This window comes from Abramis brama, assembly GCF_963993115.1.
Source record: "Abramis brama genome assembly, chromosome: 19".
In the NCBI taxonomy this organism is placed as follows: Eukaryota; Metazoa; Chordata; class Actinopteri; order Cypriniformes; family Leuciscidae; genus Abramis; species Abramis brama.
In genome coordinates, this window is record NC_139981.1 from 17006808 (window position 1) to 17028797 (window position 21990).

General features: G+C 37.2%; 2 protein-coding genes across 3 annotated transcripts in view; one reads left to right on the top strand and one right to left on the bottom strand.

Moving 5' to 3' along the window:
* Positions 1-1435: 1435 nt before the first annotated feature.
* Positions 1436-21990, bottom strand: part of wdfy4 (WDFY family member 4) — a 57236-nt gene continuing 36681 nt past the window's right edge. For both annotated transcript variants that reach the window (XM_084092811.1, XM_084092810.1), the window contains exons 44-62: positions 18622-18770; positions 17907-18027; positions 17622-17707; positions 17465-17521; positions 13286-13328; positions 13008-13127; positions 12808-12925; positions 12455-12564; positions 11409-11562; positions 11173-11264; positions 9971-10183; positions 7058-7190; positions 5676-5833; positions 5383-5541; positions 5105-5284; positions 3743-3925; positions 3189-3285; positions 2408-2528; positions 1436-2285 (exon numbers count right to left, since the gene is read on the bottom strand). In XM_084092811.1, the coding sequence (XP_083948937.1) occupies positions 2219-2285; positions 2408-2528; positions 3189-3285; positions 3743-3925; positions 5105-5284; positions 5383-5541; positions 5676-5833; positions 7058-7190; positions 9971-10183; positions 11173-11264; positions 11409-11562; positions 12455-12564; positions 12808-12925; positions 13008-13127; positions 13286-13328; positions 17465-17521; positions 17622-17707; positions 17907-18027; positions 18622-18770 (2361 nt within the window). In that variant the 3' untranslated portion in view covers positions 1436-2218. The remainder of the gene's footprint in view (positions 2286-2407; positions 2529-3188; positions 3286-3742; positions 3926-5104; positions 5285-5382; positions 5542-5675; positions 5834-7057; positions 7191-9970; positions 10184-11172; positions 11265-11408; positions 11563-12454; positions 12565-12807; positions 12926-13007; positions 13128-13285; positions 13329-17464; positions 17522-17621; positions 17708-17906; positions 18028-18621; positions 18771-21990) is intronic.
* On the top strand, positions 15555-16687 carry lrrc18a (leucine rich repeat containing 18a). The gene has a single exon (XM_084092812.1). It carries the CDS (start codon positions 15680-15682, stop codon positions 16556-16558), a length of 879 nt encoding a protein of 292 aa, XP_083948938.1. The 5' UTR covers positions 15555-15679; the 3' UTR covers positions 16559-16687.

Below are 21990 nucleotides of genomic sequence, written 5' to 3' on the forward strand. Positions count from 1 at the left end.
CGCTAAATTATAGTCTATGATTCTGATTGGTCAATCGCACCATCCAAAGGTCCTGGCATTTACGAATATTCACTGCTGTAGGCCTACAGTACTTGTCTATAGCAAACGCTAAAACCGTGTGCTGATATGTACACTTTGTGAAATATGACGTTTTGTATAAGCTATATATAATATATACATATATATATATACTGTTCAACAAGTTAGCTTGTATATAGTCTAATATGCAGTATATAATATATATAGAGGCCTACACAAAACAGTATACTAGAATACAAAGCATCTTACGTAGGCCTACTATCTTACTGCAGTGAATACAGTGGACATTAATATTTCTTTATTTTACGCATTTTGAGAGCAAGTATACATTACATTAAATCCAATCACAGTGGAGATATAACCTCATGAAATGGTTGATCTCAGATTCCCACCCGTTTTCTTTATGGGCCGACCCCCATCGCTGGATTATTCATGCTGCTTAATGATGACTATTAGGAGAAGACAGTCTCCAAAGGTTGGAGGGGAGCAACAATTAGCCCTCTTCCCCAGAGAGGGAAGTGGAGCGTGGCCTGGTGGGAGTTCCCAGTAATCACAGCTCTTTCCCTGCTGTCCGCCTGCTTGAGAGATCCAGACTCGGACTCACTCATGTGCCAAAGAGACCCTTAATACACAGCAAAGTTACACATCTGGACAGCGGAAGACCAGAAGCTTTTTCTGTTGTTCTGTTCAACAAGTTAGCTTGTATACAGTCTAATATACAGTATATAATATAATAAATACATTTATAACATATAATTATGAAAATAAGTATATTAAATAATTATAAAGCATTTCCAGGGTCCACATTGCAATTTTGTTGTAAAAGCTTGTTGTTCTGCATGCAGTGACCCATATTCTTAAACTTAATGGACATCTGTGTTGATTCTATGAATTTAACTACTCCAGCAGCCCTGACAACTACCGAAAACATTACATCAACTGCTGAATGCTGCCAGGGGACCACATGTACAAACGGACAATTCACAGAAAGCTTATATTCGCTAGCATTCCTATATAATAAACATGCTCGCTCATTCATTAAGGATGTCAGAAAATACAGGCTATTATTAATCGTGGCTGCAAGCAAACAGAAGCGTCATTCAAGGTCATGACTAAATGATGCTATTCAAATCATAAGATTCATTAATATTCCTGGCATCTTTAGCAGATGATGTTACACATTTACACTTTATGCGTTTGAAGACATCTGAGAAATTAATCAGATTAAATATGCATTAGTGGGTTAAATAGATATATTCTACATTGTAAACCTGATGATTTTTATTTATCAAAATTGATCAAAAGTCAAATTCTGTTCGTTCATACATTCTATTAATCACAGAATTTTAAATAAAATGTATCACAATTTTCAGAAACATATTAAGCAGCACAACTGTTTCCAACATTAATAAGAAATGTTTATTGAACACCTAATTATTCAAAGGTTTTAAAAAAATATATAAAAATGGAAAGTGTTAGCAACTATACAGTCTATGGTTAGCAATAATAATCCTTTACACAGATAAAACAGCATATCACTTGTTTCCTATATGCCATCATTTTGTGGCATTTATTTCAGAATTCCCCACATCATGGAATGCGTGTAAATGCAGCTTTACACATCCGCACCCTCTATGACGGGAACCCGGGGCACATCGCCAATGGAAACTCTGACTCTAATTGGCTGAAGAGGGGTTGATTCAGCCCTATCAATAACTGCTGCTTTACAAAGTACACATATCCATTCAGTATGTCCACCAGTGTAATTTCAAGCAAAAATATGAAATGGCACACAAGCGAATGGCTTTGAAACTGCAGCATACCGGTGTTTATAAAATAAACATTACTTTGGCTTTCTGAGAGTCCAGCGAGAGAAAGAGAGCTACCATACAATAAAACCGATACACCAAATGGGCCTAATTTTTTATTTTTTTTTAAATGGCATCATCTTTCATTTCTTAAATAAGCAGTGTTGTGTTTCCGGCCCTGGCCAGCGAGCCTCACCCAGTTCAAGAAAGAATGCGTCATCCCTGTAATTCACCAGACCCAGAGTGGGTCTCCTGAAGTCAGCAGTCCTGCTGGAAGTGGTGAGAGCAAAGTGCATACGTAGGCAGCTCTTAAGCTGGACTCTCCTCTGGCATTCAGCTGCAGTTACTGACTGACGGAGGATTGATTGATCCTAGCTCTCGCAGGACCAGCTGTACACCCTGCCCCAGGCATCACCTACCAGCAGCGTGCCATGCGTTCTGAAATCACATTCAAAAGATATCTTCAGAAGAATGTTGACTTTAATCCTGCACTGAATCATTTCAAAAAGGAGAGCTTTCAGACCACATTTTGGACCGAGAGACCGGCCTTTCGTCAATACCTGGATATGCCCAGAGCCGTGATCGCAGGGTTATTTTTGCAGCGTCGCCGAGAGACGGCCTGGTTGCGGTTCAACTCTCGGCAGAGCACCAGGTGTCTTTCCCACTTCCACGAGCTGCTGTCTAAGAAAAGCAAAAGCAAGAGTGAGATATGAGACAGAGATTATTTATGGTCAGCATGTTGCTAAATTGAGAGAAATACATCTAATATAAAGCCTTCACTGTTACGAGTTCCCCCAATTTAATTTAAACGTGTTGATACTTACACGCGCTGACGCTGTGCTGTAACCAATGTGTACCAAATTGGATTTGGTTATTATTGCTTTCTAAATTGCATGCCTACATCAGCAAAATTGCTCATCAGTGTTTACAGGCTGTATGTTTAATAACTTTGCCCCATAATTCCTCGCAGCTAGCCCTAATGCGTCGCACAAAACAGTAGATCATTATGAACTTTTCTTGCGGATCGCTCAAAACCGAACCTCCGGCTGAGTGTCTGTACTATCGCACTTAAGAACACACGTAATCCGATTTTTACGGCGTTTTTGAAGGATGTCTAGTATTTGGTCTGGCTATTTAATTTCAAACATTACTTGTGTATTAGAAAATAACGATTCTTGTGACGTCACAAAGTACATTGCTTTCCAATATATCCTGTTATTTCATGCTGGCCATTAAGGAAGCTTGTGCGTTATATCGCTCCTATGGCCAGAGGCGAGAGCAAAAGCGCATATTCACGCTCTTGTTCAATTCTGCACTTAAGGTGAAGTGTATTAGTGTTACCTGCTTCCTCAGGAGCTGACGACAAAACATGCCCTTGAGACACCGAGCACTCCTCGTGTCCAGGTAATTGTACTCTAGTATATTCAGTCTTCCATATCTGGAACAGAACCACACGGTTAATGAAAAAAAGAGGGGAAACAATCGAATGCAACTGAAGCTATATTCATAAATCAAATCTGCTGGCCATTGATGTCGCAGGTCCAGGCTCCAATTGATGCCTAATTTAAGAAGCATTTTGATTTAATAACTGCTCTTACCTCATCTAAACTGAGCACATGTAACTATTAATGCTTCAGTGGGACTTCTCAGCCAAGCCTGTGAGTCCCATTTCAATATCCCAGTTACCATATTTTAATATTTTTTCAGCTATATTACCTGACTATTAAGCAGGAAACACTACAGGAAAGATTTATTGCTTAAACACAAAGGTGTAGTCTTTGGAGAAGACTTCTCATTTAAACGCTCTCATTATAAAGTTCGCTACGCCCCATCATCTTTCAGTCAGAGCCTTCGGAGGAGCATTGAAAAGGCCCGTTCTGAGGATCTGCCCGTACCCGGACGATGCCATCTGCGCTGCCGGTGATGATCACGTTGCGAGAGTCCCACTCGTACTTCTGTGTGAAACAGCAGCACAGAATGTTTCCTTCAGGCCAACAGGAAGGGTTTACGGATGCCAGCAGCTGCCCCTTCATGGTCCACAGGTACAAATGGGCCCCGGCACATGATGCAATCTCACCCTGAGAGAGACAGAAAGGCCATTAATGATGCACATATCAGGCAATAATCTATATATCCATCTACACTTCTGTTCCAAAGTTTAGGGGGTTTTAAAATAAATTAATACTTTTATTCGCCAAGGATGTATTAAATTAATCAAAAGTGACAGTAAGGACTTTTACATTGTTGCGATTTTTTTTTAAATCCTGAAAATCATGGTTTTCACAAAATTATTAAGCAGCACAATTATGTTCAACCATAATAATAAATGTTTCTTGAGCATAAAACCAGCATATTATAATGATTTCTGAAGGATCATGTGACACTGAAGGCTGGAGTAATGATGCTGAAAATTCAGCTTTGCCATCACAGGAATAAATAATTTATTTTAAAATGTATTAAAATAGAAAACAATTCCAATATTTCCACAATATTAGTTTTTACCATAGTTTTGATAGAAAAACACAGCCTTGGTGAACATAAGAAACTTCTTTCAATTTTTTTTTTAAATCTTACAAACTCTAAACTATATTTTAAACTTTCAAACAAGCCAACCTTCAAAGCTTGTCTTGACACATGTTGTTTTTCTAGTTAAAAATGACAGTTACATGAATTTATTTAAATTTAAATTAATTTAAATGCTATTTACATCAAAATTGCAATTCTGCATCCTGTGTGCTACAAGTCATTTTATTTAAATTTAAAAGGCATTTAATTCATTTAAGGCACACAACTATGAAATTTACAGTGGCCCAAAAACCTATTTGGACATTTAAAATGTATGAAGAAAAAAATAACACATGGTTAAATGATCTTAAAATGTATGAAGAAATAATTACACATGGTTAAATGATCTTAAATACTTTCAATTTGCTGTTTTGGAATCATGCATCAATACTTGTCTCTTGTGTTTTTAGTAGGGGGTACATTTCACACTGTGTAACGGGGTTTAAGCGTTAAAGCAGGTCTGAAGGGAAGGATGTGCCCACCCTTTCCTTCACACAGCTGGCTGAAGGGAGTTGCAGAAACCACTCTGCGAGTGCAAATGAGCCGGTATAAATGTGTCATCCAGACGCAACACGAGCCGAATGGCCCTAACCAAATTAAATGTGCGGGAGTGAGATGGATGGAGAGAGATTTGGGAGGTAAAATGCAGGCTGACCTCAGGCTGACGTATGTTTTTGCTGGAGGGTACTCACGGTCAGGTCATTAATAGCCAGGGCAGACACGGCAGAGGAATGTTCTGGTAACTGCGTGATGTAGCTGAGGTCCTCCAGGTCCCACAGGATGCAGGTCTGGTCAAGAGAGCCGCTAATAATCACGCTATGCGCTTCTGATGCTACCAGACATGTCACAGTGTCTGTGTGACCGTACAAGACCTAGGATGGAAAACAACAGAACATTTATTTTTTAAAAATGAAAAAAACATCACAAAACTGCTTTGTGACACCTAAACGTGAGCATGGCTCTTAATGACCTGTTTGAGTCTCATGTGTTTGAGTTTGTCCTTGCTAATGGAGACGTCCCACACACACACTACAGTGCTGGTCCCGGCCGTGATGATGGTGCTGTGGTTGGGACAGGCAGCACACACAGCCTCTCCCCAGTCCGACAGGCTCTCAAACACGGCAAAGCTCTGCAGCACAGGCAATAAAGCTATCAAACCTTGTTAAATCATAAACAATAATTCAGTTACACAATAGGAAAACATTACAAGCAGGGCCGTCACTTTGATTTATTTATGGATCTAGAGAAACTATAAAAGCAAACCTTTTCGGCTGTGTAGCTCCCAAAAGAGCAGGTCTGGTCACAAGATCCCCAGCAGAAGTTTGTGTTCCAATGTGGAGGGATGAGAAGTTTGTTTTTTTCCACGACCAATACATCCTTCTCTCTACACACTATTTGACCAACAGGCCCCAGCGAGAGCTCTAAGAAGAGAAACAACAGGAAATATCAGCTTCATCAACATACTGCAAAATGTTTTAATAAGTATATATATATATATATATATATCTTCAGTGTCACATGATCCTTCAGAAATCATTCTAATATGCTGATTTGGTGCTCAAGAAACATTTCTTATTATTGTCAATGTTGTATTCTTTAATGAATAGAAAGTTCAAAAGCACAGCATTTATATGGAATAGAAATATTTTGATCAAATTAATGCAGACTTGCTGAATAAAACTATTCATTTCTTTCAATTTTTTTTAACTAATTTTATTTGTACTTTAATTTGTCACAAAACTATTGTTAAAAGTAATATTTCATGAAAACTATTTAAATAAAATCAAAACACTAAATGAAGACTAAAAATATTGGAAAACTTGCTATTACAATAAAAGGTTATTATTAACTAATAAAAGTGGTGTGTAAGTTGTATAGATGCAATATTTACACAAAAATCTGGATGTTGAAATGACCATGTTTTTTGTCAGCCACCTTTTTAGACTGTTATTGTATCAATCTATCTCGAATTTTTGAATCAGGCATTTGGGACTTTTTATTTAATTTGGAACGATGTCTCAGGTTAAGGATAAAAGTAAAAAAAAAAAAAAAAAATACATGTGGTCAAGAGGAAGGAGTATTCTACTTTCAAATGACCTACATACTGTATCCGAGGACACAGTAAATCTCCTCGCTCACTGACAGTAGAACAGCAACAGAAACCATAATGAAGCATGAGACAATCGATTGCAAATCTGTCTCAAGATGCCCTTTAAATCTTTCCTTGTTGGATTTACTGATCAGTATGATAAAGTAACGCCTGATATGAGAACAAGATATTGAGTGAGAGACAACAGAGCGAGAGAGATGGAAACACAGCGAAAGAGAATCATCTAATTTTCTAAGAGAGATCCTTTTGGGATATTCAGATTATTAAATAAGCCTCAGTGGCTGTATCATCAAGAGCGGCCTAACAAATAGCAGGAGCTGAATGGAGCCGAGCTGAGCTACGACTGAGAAAATTAGCCTGTGAAAAGTCTAGCCAGCATCTTCTGCCTCGCGGCTCCTATTGCTCCCTGTAGACGTGGCCCCATCTTGTAAAAAATAATTGAGGAATGGAATAAAATAACAAGGTGACTATGAATGATTAAATGGGGGGTCTCGACCACAGAGCTGAGAATGTTCATTTTAAGCAGGCAGTGTACCTTTTATTGCCTGGGTGGAGGGCTTGAGCTTGTCCAGTTTATAGAAAAAGGGGGTTATCTGACTGGATACCGATGGCTCTTTCGCAGCAGGACCCTTGTAAGATGTGCGGCTAGGGTGTGGTTTTGTGAAGAGCTGCAAGCATAAAACTTCTTTCAGTATGGCATTTAACATGCAGTACCACAATAAATCATCTCATTAAAGAAAAATGTTCTTTTCCTCAAAAATGCTAGTTAATGTCTTTGCCTTGAACTGATTTTTAGTCACACAGTGCAAGCTCAGATCAATGAGGCCTGCGATTAATTAGTTCCAACAATAAATACAAAACCTGTTCTAATTAAAAGAAAACAAGTTAGAAGATTTAAAAAGACTGAATCCTATATTTGATGATAATATAGCATAATGAGTGTTTTAAAAGCAATTAAAATAGACTGCTCATTTTTCAATATTTTTCAACACAGAAGGGTTAAACTGTTGGAATTGTTTCCAACATATTAGGCATGATATTTTGGAACTATATTGGTTATTGGCCTTTATTGGAGATTTTCTTTTATCTGTTGATATTGGATATTTAATTGTGCATTTCCCATACTTTAGATTATCTTTGGTGTCATCTAATGCTCAATTAGTTAATTTTTTTTTTTTTAAATAGTAATAATTTAATAACACTGTTAAATGTGATATTTAGCAAATCTCAAAATGAATATCTATTTCATACTGTACATTATAATCAGGGCTTGACATTAACTTTTTTTGTTTTTCCAAAGTAACTAGTGCACTCAGCATTGTCACTGGCCACAATTTTGACATCACTACCATGAGGAAAAACTGCCATATAAATATTTTCAATATTATCTCATAATTTGGCAGCAGGTATATTAGGCTGCTGTCACTTTAAGACCTGACGCATGGATCCATTTTACTGTTACACATGCGTTTTCTTTCTTAACGGTTTACGTTCACTTAACCCTCAGACGGTCCTCGGTCATTTCTGACCGATAAATTTTCTGTTTTGAATTTCTAAAAATCACAGCTTCATCGGAATGTTATGAAACTTGGTTACTTTTGTGGCATTAGGTATGTGAATACAAAAAAAAATTGAGGTCATGATCCGAGCATGCTAAGTGGTCGTAAAAAAAATAGTGACGATTTTGGTCTTCGGTCAGAAATGACCGACCCATAGGAAATGAATGGGAAATTGACAAAAAAAAAATAGTTCTCCGAATTTTTGTGTGTACAATCTACAAATCGGCCTCAATCCTAAAAAAAAGTACACCGCTGTAAAGGGGTGACACTCTACAACATCAAGAATACAAAAAAGACACACCCACCCACACACACACACATACACACACACTTTTATACACATAAACACCAATAAATTTTGATTACAAAAAATCTATTTTGAATTTTTAAAAATCACAGTTTCATTGGAATGTTACGAAACTCGGTGACTTTTATGGCAATAGGTATGTGCACACACAAAAAAATTGAGGTCATGATTCGAGCATGCTAAGTGGTCGTAAAAAAAATAGTCACACTTGTGGTCTTCGGTCAAAAATGTCCCCCATAGAAAATACCTGTGGGAAATTGAAAAAAATATATAAAAAAATAAAAGAAATAAAAAAATGTAATATTATTTTACAAAAAGTGTTATAATTGAATGAATTGCATTTTTTGTTACAAATTCTGTACAAAAAAAAAGTAAATGTGTCCATAAACAGCTGGGGAATTCACATGCCTCTCCATAGAGAACTGTAGATGCCATCTAGTGGTTACACCCTGCTCCTACGCTTTTCCTCCATACTCTCACCAGATGGTGCTAATCTGCTTCAAACATTTTTTTTTTGAAGGCCTAGACTCTATATTAAACTAAAATACTGTATAATTTTTTTTTTTTTTTAAATACATATATTTATATAAATTTTTTAATTATTTTCAATGGCAAAAATAGACCATAAATATTGCATAAATATTAATAAATTCAATAAAATGATCTCAAAATACTAAATTAAAAAGAATAAATATTATAGAACAAAAATAAATTGCATTGGTTTTACTGGGATGGAGGAAGTTTCATTTTTAGGCCTCCGGTCACTTCTGACCGGGAAGGCCCAGCATGTGACTGGAAAACGAAGACCGTCTGAGGGTTAATACATAACAACTGAGTTTACGTGATTTTCGTCAAGACCGGTATTTTGACGTTATTTTTTGTGTATTTGACCGTTTAAGCGCAATAAACAGTGAAAAATAGCTACATTTAGTACTGAGAGGTGGCTTTATGTGCACACACTTTGGGTGTGAGCATAAAATCCCATGCTGAAATTCAAGCCCTGTAACAACAACAATATTCATCCTGAGTAAAACGATGGAGCGAGGGGAGGCATGTTTGTGTCAACTCGCTGTAGGAAAGATGAGAGAGCGAGAAAGCGCAGCTAGTAGCGTGTATCTATTCTGCGGAAAATGAGTATTGAAAGCATTTCAGATATTTTAGTATCGATATGTATCGAAAAATCTATACTATAATGCACTTATTTCAGATGCCTTTTTAAAAGACTACAATTGAAAAATGTATGTATTACACACCACTGCTGAAAGCCACCCGCATTTGGCAGGTCGGCAAGTGTTAATGTTAAGCCCTGATTATAATGTTGTGATGCCTAAATTCACTTATACCAGTTAAATAAAAACAATTTTAAATTAACATTTTTGTTTTATTTTAAATTTATTTAGTCAAAACATATCAGCCATAACATGAAATAATTATGGGCTTTTCAGTATTGGCCAGAAATATAATATCTATGCATCTCTAGTATATATTGCTGTGAAAAGTGCTTCAAAATTACATTCTGTATTTACAACCAAAATAAAAATGAGAGGAATAGAGGTTCCTTATAACTGTTCAACTGGCGTACCTGTTTTGGCATTTGGCCAAAGTTGTTGATATACCCAAGGACAGTACTTTTCACGACAGGATCCTTCATGCTCGCTCTATCGTGTTTGTCAGTGTAGAAGTACGGGTGAAAGGTGTTGACGGCCTCTACTGCGGGCGAACCCTGCTGTCTGTAGCCGAAGATCAGATCAATCCAAAGATGCAGGCGTGCACTCACGTAATCGCTCTCAAGAGCCTGCAGAGAGTGCAAACTCAGTCAGTCAGCAGATCTGGATGGGTCTAAAACACTATCAGTGATGCCGTAACCTTTATTTCTGTAGCAGTGCAGGCGGAAAAGCTTACACATTTCAGGTCAAAGAGATTGCACAATAATGCATTTTAAAAAGATATTATTCCATCCGGGCGACTGATTACAGTTCGAACAATCTGATCTAAAAATTATATTCCAAAAGTTTGTATTCCTATTCCATGTTAATACTTATATTTTGAAAAAATATTGGAAAAATAACTTATTTTAGAATTGGTTAAAGAGCCCAAACATAACATAAGCATATACACAAAAGCACACAAAAAAAAAAAAATCATTTAAAATAACAAGTATAATCAAAGCAGCTCTAAGTCACAAGCACTAAATTGTGGAAGATCCCTATATTGCCCTTCATTTGCATATGAAGGAAGGCGAGCGGACAGAATAGCTCATTTTATACTATCTGGAAATGATACAAATATTGCTCTGTAGATTGGGAACTGATAAAGCCTGGCCCTTATATGCCTGCAGGCATAACGTAGTGAGAAAGAAAGCATTCATTCCAATAACCAGCAGGCTTCTGTAATGGAGTTATAGGAGAGTGCAGATATTGTACTTGCGCTGAATTGGGCCTGTTATCTTCTAATTACAATGGCGTTAAACAGAGTAATGGGGCTTCCTTGATGAACTCAACAAGTGCTTATTATCTCAGGAAAGGCAAAAAATAAAGCAGCTACAAAAATGATTTAACTATTGCTAAGTTTAGCTGGATATGAATGGTGCAGTGACACTGATACCGTTTAACCCCATGCTTGTTTCATGAAACTTGGTATGTGCTCTGATTGCACTGACCTTCGTTGCCTTATGTATAGCCTAAGAGTAAGTATAGCAGGCTTTAAACTAGAATTAGATATTATGATGCTTGTGGTCCACAAAACAGGCCCTTTTTTAAGACAGCCTTGACCAGAGAAACTGACCTCTCTGTGTACTCTGATGTACTCCTGTGGGTCTCCTTTGGCCCATGGTGGCAAAACCACATCATCTAAAAACGTCCCGTCCTGCATGCAACCTATATTATCAATACACACATTTACAGACTTATGAAACGGGTAATTAAAAATTAAATATATAAAAAAGCCTCTTTGACTCAAATCATAGAGAAAAAAAACCCCTGTATTTCCATTTGATTGTTGAGCTAATACTGATATCTTACCAAAGTCAAATTGGTTTGAGTTGACAAGAAAGTCTGGGAGGTAGAAAAATTCTGGAATGAGCTCCCTGACATCACTCATATTGTCCTTAGATGCAGATTCCCACTCGTTCTGAATGCTGTGGAACATCCGTTCTGGGACGTCAAACGCTCCACCCTGCAATTTTTTTTTATAAAAAAATAAAACAAAATTTGAAACTCAAGGAAGGGAGCACTTTTCTAATGTTATTTGAAATCAAAGTGGCACAATGAAAAGGATTCAGAGCAAGGGAAATTATTAAGGATGAAAAAAGACATGCCATCATATGTGTTTGTTTAATGCATAAGGCTGGGAGCTCCCCCGCCAGCTAGTCGAGAACACTAAAATGGCCCCATGTGTGTATATGAATCATAGTCAAGGAACAACCGCTTAGATTCTAGACATTTTCAAGCAATTGATTCAGGCTTTTTATTTTTCAGGGGAGGTTATATGTCCTGATGAAAATCTCTGGAGAAGTTATGTAATTTGCAGGAAAAGCAAATGCCCTAATTGAATGAAAGTAATATACTGTTAGTGGCACAAATATGATTATGAATATTACTGTACGGAGGAAAGCTGCTCAAGTTAAGCAAATATCATTGCAAAGTGTTATCTTAATGTTTGCATTACATTACACCGGCTATCAAATATGCATGACATTTTATTTTAATCAATTGGTTCCATGTGTATAAATGAGATATTCTTTAAAATCTAAATGCGGTTTTGCAAGCAAGTGATGCAAAATAATTTATTTATTTGCATACATATTAAAATCATACCCTAATTCAGTTTTGGAAAGAAAAAAAGAAAAAGCGCACCCAAGCCCAAAAACAATAAAGCTTGTTTCATCAAGTAACTTCAATTTAGAAAAATTGAATTTTATAGGAGAAGTTCTGTCATGCAGACATGTTTTGTCCTTCATTTGATAAAGAAGAGGCCAACACATATTATTTATTTTTTCTGTATGCCCTGTAACAACAGTAGTGTGATATATTTGAGTCTGGTCACACAGGTGAGAAGTTCTATTTACCTGCAGCTGGATGAAGGTCTGGGAGAAAGGCTCCATCCTCACCAGGTATGAGGCCACAATGATGGCTGAGGAATAGTGTGTGCAGTAATGACACTGAGCCGACAGATCACCTGTAATCATGATATTCATTAGTAACATAAAAGCATTTATTTGATCATTTAATCCAGTCCTGCAGCCCCAAAAGCTTTTTTTCTGAAAAACAGCCCTGTCTTTATGTTTCAAAGAAAGAAAACAAACAAAAAAACATGGACAGGTGAAATATCTGCAGGTGAAACTGACAAAACTATGAGCAAAAGGTCTCAGTTACAGAATAGTTGCATATAAAACAGGTGCATATAAAAAATATTGTTTACCATCATTATTTTCCACTTCAAGGAATCTCTGAATGAACTTCGCTTTTCTCTTCTCAGTTTGAGCTCCCATTGGTTTGGACAGATCTCTGAATGTAGCAGGACAGGACAGATCCAGAGTCTAATCGTCAAACAAACAAGAATTTTCAGCATCAAGTCCTTAAAATTCAAAAGTTTCAAGTTCGCATGCATGTTAACTTTACCTCTGATTCATAATCAGCAATGATCCACGGAAAAACAGGATATTGCATCAAGTCGTTGTATGTCCGTCCAGCAAGCGTGTTTAGATGCATAAGGTATTCAAAGTTACTTATTTCTCCCCTCTAAATAGTGTCAAAACAGAAGAAAATAAAACAAAACACATTTGTAAAATCACATTTGCAGAGAGCTTATGTTTCTATTACTGCATTCAATCAATTTGCAGGATGTATATCACAATTGATAATGGTTAATAATGGTAAAAGTAACTGAAGACTCCAACCTGCCATTTTATTAGGGCCATCTTCTCAACCGCTGCCGTCCGTCTGTATGAACACAGCAAAGAAGTATTTAAAGACAAATATTATTCAAATATTTTATTGTGAAGAATTTGACATCTATCTTAAAAAAAAAAAAAAAAAAAAAACACATTTTATTTGACCTATTGCGATGACACCTGACATGTAATGCAAACAGAGCTGTTTTCTTTTAATTCTTAACAGTGCCTTGAATAAGGTGGATTTAGAACTAGTCATCTGAACCAAGTCTACTATAGTTGCACAGCAACAGGTTAAGGATTAGAAAGAGCTTATGGTTTTAAACTGAGGTACATCTTTCACCAGACAAGGGGCAATAGAAACATGTACATTCTTGTGGAAACAAGGGTTGAGATTTTTTTCAGTCATGTCCTTCCCTCCTTTAAAGGAGTAAATAGTGCCATCTATAGGTTTTCGAAAATGTCTGTAAACACACAGTAACATGTTACCTTGATAGTTTGGCTGCACCTGCACACGTATTACTGAATTACAAGATTACGAAGAGTGGCTCTTACAACAAGCAACCCAAACATGCAAAATCAAAGCTGTTTTGACATGCATACATGCTGATGATCGGACACCACGACTATTGAAACTGGTTTGCATTTATCACCATTTATTCCCATATGTAAATGAAAGAAAGAAAGAAAGAAAGAAAGAAAGAAAGAAAGAAAGAAAGAAAGAAAGAAAGAAAGAAAGAAAGAAAGAAAGAAAGAAAGAAAGAAAGTACAGTTCAATAGTGGTTAATGGGTGAAACTATTAACGTCCCGGACTTCAAAGAACATTCTGGAAAAGTAATCTGAGGGAGTGTACACATACACACAACACTTCTTTCTCGCCTTTCTTTTGTGTGCGCTCTGGTCACAGGACAATAAAACTCTTGGCACCCCACGCAAGTGTTGCTTGGTAACAAAAGTTAAACAGGACAAAGCTTCTTTTTGGACTACAGTCTGAAGATCCTCCCCTGATTCTCAAGCAATTCAGTTGTGGACCTCATTTAAAAACCGTGAGTAAGAAAAAACGTATTTAAGTCTTCCTTAACACCAGAAAGGGGATGAAATTAATCCTGGGTAACAATAGCTGGTTGAGACAAAAATTACGTTTTTTACAGACTTTTGCGTTACCCTTTTACCTTTAATCCTTTTAGACTCTCTGAAATTCTTGTGAAGCTTGTTTATGCACAGAGAATTTGTTTTTTAAAGTCTCACAAATGACAAAACGTCTTATGGTTAATGATAAACCTATAAAAATATGCTTAGAAAATGTGCCCACTGACTGTTACTAGGTACAACTAGTGGCGTAACTAGAAAAGTTAGACACTGAAGCTTAATTCTATCACAGTGTTTATGTATTTTTTCTATTACAAAAAATAGGCATTTCATATTAACAATTTGGATCATACAGTAGTGTAAAACAACAAAAATTACAAATGAGAAAGTGTCTGACTACTCACTCTTATCTGTTTTATTTAAGTAAGTACGTTATATCATTGGTACAACATTCAAAACAATACAAAAAATATATTAATGTTGATTTGGTAGAATTTTGAATACTCTAAAAGACTTACTAAACAATTGTTAGTTTTCAAAAGCATATTCATCAATTAGAAAGTAGCCTATATTTTGGTTACAAATGATATCTGGTCTTAAACCATGTAGTTGTGGCATCTATTATATTCCATATGTCACGAAAACAGCAACACCATCCAATTTTCTATCCGTTTGGAGGGTTCAGAATCAGCGAATCACAAACAACATGAAGATGGATCACGTCGATGGTCAGCTCTCTGTAATTGCACCTCTCGGATGCAATGGATTCAAAAACAAAAGGTCTAATAGAAACAGGATGAACCGTATTAGCCCATCTACCAATGTGATTAATGAGTCGCCAAAGGGCTTACAATGCAGACACTCCTCCTTTTTAATGGAAAGATATGAAGAGAGCGAGTTTAAATCTCTTACCAGTGTCATTTATCAAAGTACTGATTTGACTCTCTTCACACAGTCACACGGACTGCTAGCGCCGCCCTGGATCAATCAGATGGAACACAAACAGCTTTTTCCAGAAAATCTTTTGGGCGCTCGCCGTACCCACTGTTATCTGGTATTAGCCTTAATTAGAGAACGACATTATCCTAAATTTTCCCTTTAGGGTGAGTTGGGTGAGTGAATCGGGGTTGTAAACATTTACACCCCTCTCATTCCCCAAACGGCCCGACACCTCCTCGCCCCCCGATACTGCCTGCAGGCATACATGATACCTCTTTCCCAATGCAAACAACTAAACTGTCCCGTCATTAAGTCATACATGTTTAAAGCTACGAGGTCCTGAGATAATAATTACATGACTTAATCAAATTGATGCTTCAGAAGCGTTTAACCATTAATCTGTGTCTTTACAGCTCCATGGCTAAAGGGAAGAGAGCAAGTGGAGCCAAAGGTACGAAGATAACATTGAAAATGGCTAAAAATGCTCTCAGAGTAACTCCAGATGGCAAACTACGACTTGATCTGAGCAACGTAGGCATCGCCACATTTCCCAAATGCCTCCTAAAGTTAAGAAACATAGAGGAACTTGACCTGAGCCGGAACCAGTTGAAAACAATCCCAGAATTCATTAGCCAGCTGACTGGACTGCGTTGGTTAGACCTTCACAGCAACCAAATCGAACAACTGCCTGAAAGCATCGGACTCCTGGGATCTCTAGTCCACCTCAACCTCTGTAACAACAACCTTGACTCTGCTGGCTTGTCGTCTCAAATAGGAAATCTGAGAAACCTCCAGGTTCTCAACTTGGGAATGAATCGTCTAAACGCTCTCCCGCCCACCTTGGCTTTCCTGACAAACCTGACAGAGCTGGGACTTTTTGATAACTTGCTAACACAGGTACCTGAATGCATCCACTTGCTGCCCAACCTGACCAAGTTAAACACCAAACGCAATCCTGTGGCCTACACACAACAAGACGGCAAAGACTCTGAGTCTGTAAGGATGACCGGAAGTCTGTATTTGTTGAGAGAAGGAGATTTGTGCAATCCTTGTCAAGGGAGGAGCAGAAGGAAAAGGTCGCAAAGGAAGATTAATTTTTCAGGGCTGATCTCGCCAAACTCGGTAGCTCGAGGTATTCAAGAAAATTGGCGGCAAAAGACTACTACCTCACCTCCAAGTTTTCACAGAGAACATGACAGACCTGCTGGAGACACCAATAGATTGTCTTTTATTAATAATCTTATTACATAATGACTGTTTTAACATTTGAATCTACTCCTGAAATGTTATTGAATAAACTGCAGGTTTTGCAAGGGGGGTCCACCAATTATGGTTTGATCTCAAACTCATTTGTGTGGAAAATAAAAAAAAGTGCGTCAAACTAAACTACGACAAATTTAACTTCAAACGAAGCTAAGTTTAGAAGGTTCAGCAAGCTGTTTCATTGTCAAATTAAATAGAATTAAAATGTTATGTACCAATATATGAATTTGTACATCATTCATCATTAATTAAATATGTAAATACATTAATTGTCATTAGTAGAAATGTTTTTCACAATATGCTCCATCTCTCTATCCATCAAGGGGTCCTTTGATCTGTAATCTGTACAGTCTCAGTAAAAAAAATAAAAATGCATCAAATTACTGTACATTTCCCACTGTAAGAAAAAAACTGTGGCTTTGAGGAAATGGTACTGATATTAAGTCCATTCCCTCTTCATCATGTCAAAAAGTCAGGGGAACTAAACATAATAAAACTAAATTGAGCAGAAATTGAAACGGTGAGTTAAGGAATGAAATCTGAAACAAAACAACATCTGAAATATCAAATAGGTAGAAAGCTTATGGCTCCCTTGCAGACAATTAAAAACTATAAAATCGTGACTATTGGCAGCTTATGACTTCGAAAAGTTACTGAGGCTGTTTTAATTGGTAGCAAGTGCTGAAGATGCAGTAATTGTAGTTTCCGTGTAATGCCCGGATATTGTTGAGGGGATTGAGAGTCTTCCTGTCAATATTTAACCGCACACATATGAGAATGTCTTTTCTGGAAACTTTGAAACCACAAAACTCTGTTTCAATATAAAAGCATCACAGTCTCTCCAACTGAAGTGGCAGCTGTCTGCAAGATCTGGTAGATGCTTTTGACACTCACCTCACATTAAGTACAGTCTCTCCCCTTCCCTTTAATGAGGAGACCACAGAGCATAGCCTGGAAAGCAGGACAAAGAGAAAGAGAGAAAATCAATTTATTGTGTCACCTCACACACAGTTCTTTACCTGCCTAAAACACAAGCACTATCTCGCTTTACCTCTTATATGCATTGATGTGGTCATTGTTGAAGAATACCAGGAACACCGAAGTGCCATTTTTTAAGAATATTTCCAGAGCGTTGTCCTAAAGCATCATCGAGAAAAAGAAAACCAAAAAAACATTTACAAACAACAAAAACATAATGGCTAATAACTGCACTGGACAACACAGGCATGCATTCTAAGACCAACTACTATACATATGTAATTCAGTAACAAAGGTACAGGATTTGGGCTTTAAAATAAATAACAACAGAAATAACTATGGGCTCTGTGAATCTCACCTCAAGCAGAAAGCGCATGAAATTGGCCTCTTTGATGTCATCATACAACCAGCGTTTGCAGCTCGGGCTCACTGAGTTTTTTTCTTTATTCATCATGTTGCAAATATATGAGTCTCTCACACTATAATAAGTACAGAAAATTTAAGATACTGTTGTATCTATAAACAAAAATAATCTCTATCTCAGTAAAATGAATGTTAACCTTCTCATTTATCATGCTTTAATACTAAAAGAATGAATTATCACATAATCATATACCATTCAAAGTCTTTTTTAAAATGAATACTTTGATTCAGCAAGGATGCATTCAATTGATACAAAGTGAAAGACACGATTTATGATTTATACATATATAAATTGTGTTCTTTTAAACTGTACACTCATCAAAGAATACTGATTTTTTTATTATTATGATTCACACAAAAGTATTAAGCAGCACAACCATTTTTAAAATAGATCAGCATAAATAAATCAGCATATTAAAATGATTAAGATCATGTGACACTGAAGACTGGAGAAATGGCTGCTGAATATTCAGTTTTGCTAACACAGAAATAAATTAGATTATATAATAGAAAAGGGTTATGTTCGATTATTTTACAATATTACTGTTTTTACTTTACTTACCAACCCCAAACTTTTGAATGGTAGTGTATGTATGTATGTATGTATGTATGTATGTATGTATGTGCTGAAAGAAAACAGTTGCTTTTACTTGGTCTGATGATGGATTCTACAGCACACATCTCCCGTGGAGGTCAACGTGAAGCCCTCACATATGTAGAGGTCAGCTTTACCAAACAACAGCACTCCTTCAGTCACCACGTGACCACTGACGACCACCACGCAGTGTTTGGCTTTGACCTGAAGTATGGACACATTACAGCAGACAGCATGTGTATCAAGTAGCTTACACAGGAATCCGTATTGTGCATTGAACTGTCTAAAATAAAGCTGTAATTTGTTTTACAAGCTGCCGAAATCAATGTACGAGTAAACACGATGTCAAGCCAAGTTTTCAACAGTTGTACGAAGTGTCACTGCAGCCTGCCTTTTGAATTGTGCCCTGGGGCTAAGGTGTCAAAGAAGCGCCACCCTGGCCTTGATTGATCACTGTTACCACTTCATTATCTAAACAACATGGTGAAAAGACAAAAATTAAAGGGAGAAAAAGGCAAGATGCTGAATGGTTGGGGTGTTTGTGAAACAGGGCCAATCCTCCGCAGGCGGAGTTCGCACGAAACCTCTCGATTATGCACGGCTAATTGTATTGTCTCCCTTCATTTCACACCAAGCAGCTGCACCTGGCCTCAGCCCTGAGTCACCGGGACTCTGGGCTCCGGGGATCCGCATCCCCGAAACATATGGGGTCCAGCCGTACTGCCAGCCGCTCCACAATTAATACAAATCAAATCAGAGCCTCCTCTCCATGCAAGCGCCCCCTCACCAGAGCAGAGAGAGGGCCCCACTGTTTATTACCAGAATTAATCAATGACACAGCAACAATAGCAACACACTAATTGATTAAGGCCCTGTTTAAATATATGGTCCACCTGGTGGGGGTTTGGTTTCAGACAGAGCTTTAAAACAGAATCAGCCCTGACCTGAGTCGGTCCTAATTCTGTCTGGTCTTGGTGATTTACAGCAACAACTTATTACACCCTGCTACAGAATGTTTTTAAGAGTGTTTGTGGTAGTTCACATTAGAATTGATATGCGCACACACACACACACACACACACACACACACATACATTCGCACATTCATTCGCACATTCATTCGCACATTCATTCGCACATTCATTCGCACATACACACACACATGCATACTTTCTCTCACACACACACACACACATAGATAGATTCACACACACATATACATATGCATATATATATATATATATATATATATATATATATATATATATATATATATATATATATATATATGCATATATATATATATATGCATATATATATATATATACATATATATATATATATATATATACACATATACATATATATATATATATATATATATATACACACATTTATATATGCATATATATATATATACAAATATACACATATACACATACATATACATACACATATATATATATATATATATATATATATATATATATATATATATATATATATATATATATATACATACATACATACATACATACATATATATATATATATATATATATATATATATATAGTTACGTCCAGAGCCGTAAGGTTTTAGATTGATTATGATTATAAGGAGTTAGATTGATTATGTTTGTTGTTTTGGCAATACCCCTTCTGAATCTGATACCCCTCTTCTTTTTTTTTTGCCTAATTTGTAAATAAAAACTATTTTTCTTTCATGAGATAATTATGTGGTTATTGTGAAACAACTCTGGGTCTGGAGACGGGGTGGCTTCATGCTGTTGCACATTCATTTCACCACCATCCATTTTTTGCTGTTGCTTTCCTCCCCTAGATCAACCAGGAAATCGTAACAGTAAATGGGGGCTCGTCCGGGATTGAAAATTGGTCTACTTTGTGTGTGACAACTATTTGAGGTAAGTGGGTTCATTCTTTTTGCATTTCTCACATTTGTTTGTCTGGCTGATTCACTTTTGATGAGGGAGGAGTAGTCTAGGTGTAGGATATGGAATTTGATCTAATTTCGTTCACATTATATCCTTCTTGGGAAGCATATAATCATTGCAGAAAAAAAAGATTTAATTGAAATAGCAGATTTCTTTCATATTAATATTCCAAAAGAAGTGAGTAAACAGGTAATCAAGGAGGAGTTATTTGGAAAGCTAGTTAAAACTGGCGTTCTAGTACCACCAGATGAGGAGGGTATCGTTGGGGTAGAGTCCGATGCTGTGGTGGAGACTGCAGTTTCTGATTCTGAGCGGATAGCTGCTAAGCTGCGATGGCCTAAAGACATGTGGGTTCTACTTTTGCAAAGTAACTCTGTAGGGAAGGCGCAAGAGGTCTCAGCTGCATTGCCAATTGAGCAAGCTCTCGATTACGATGTAGTTAAGACGGCGGTTTTGAGAGCATATGAATTAGTGCCTGAGGCGTATCGTCAGAAATTTCGATCGCATGTGAAATCAGCCAGACAGACATATGTCGAATTTGCCAGAGAGAAGAAAACACTATTTGATAAGTGGTGTCTTTCCACTGGGATCACAACCTTTGAGCAGCTTCAGGAGTTCATCCTGCTGGATGACTTTAAAACGTGTGCGCCAGAAAACGTTGTTGTATATCTTAACGAACAAAAAGTGCAGGCTCTAGCTGATGCTGCTATTGCAGTCGATGAATTTGTATTAACGCATCGAAATGTGTTTTCCCGAACTCGATTGAACAAAAGTCAGCCTTCCATGGGGGGAGCTTTGAAGTTTTCCGACCACCTAGTCGTAATACCAACACCGGTCAAGACCATAGTTCACGACGTAAATCGAGTCCTAAACGTGCAAGTGACAGGCGAGCATGTTTTTTTTGCCTTGACCCCAATCACTTAATTTCAGAATGTAAAGCGTGGAAGCAAAAAAAAATGCTGCTTCCAAGTCCAAAAGTGTAGCGCTCATGCAATCGGTTCCAAAAGCATATGATGTGAATGCTACCACTTATCAGCCATTTATTTGTACTGGTACTCTCTCTTTCATCTGAGTCAGAGGAAAGACAGTTAAGGATTCTAAGGGACTGCTGCGCAGTCTTTTATTTTAGAAGAGATGCTTCCTTTTTCTGCTGAATCTTATACGGGTACTGATGTGTTAGTTCGTGGTTTTGGAATGGTTTGTGTCAATGTTCCTCTTCATCAAGTGTATTTGAAGTCAGAACTGGTTACTGGTTTAGTGATGCTGGGTGTATGTTCACAGTTACCGGTAGATGGGGTTGGTTTCATTCTAGGAAATGATCTTGCAGGTGGCAAAGTCTTTCCTAGTCCTATTGTTGTTCATGAACCTGTTGCTACTGAAGTGTCTGAGCTTGCGACTCAGTATAGATCTGTATTTCCTGCCTGTGCTGTAACACGAGCTCAGTCACTGAAGTTTGGAGATGTTTCAGATCT

Excerpts from the sequence above, each read along its gene's own strand:
- lrrc18a (XM_084092812.1), top strand. The coding sequence starts at position 15,680 with ATGCTTCAGAAGCGTTTAACCATTAATCTGTGTCTTTACAGCTCCATG.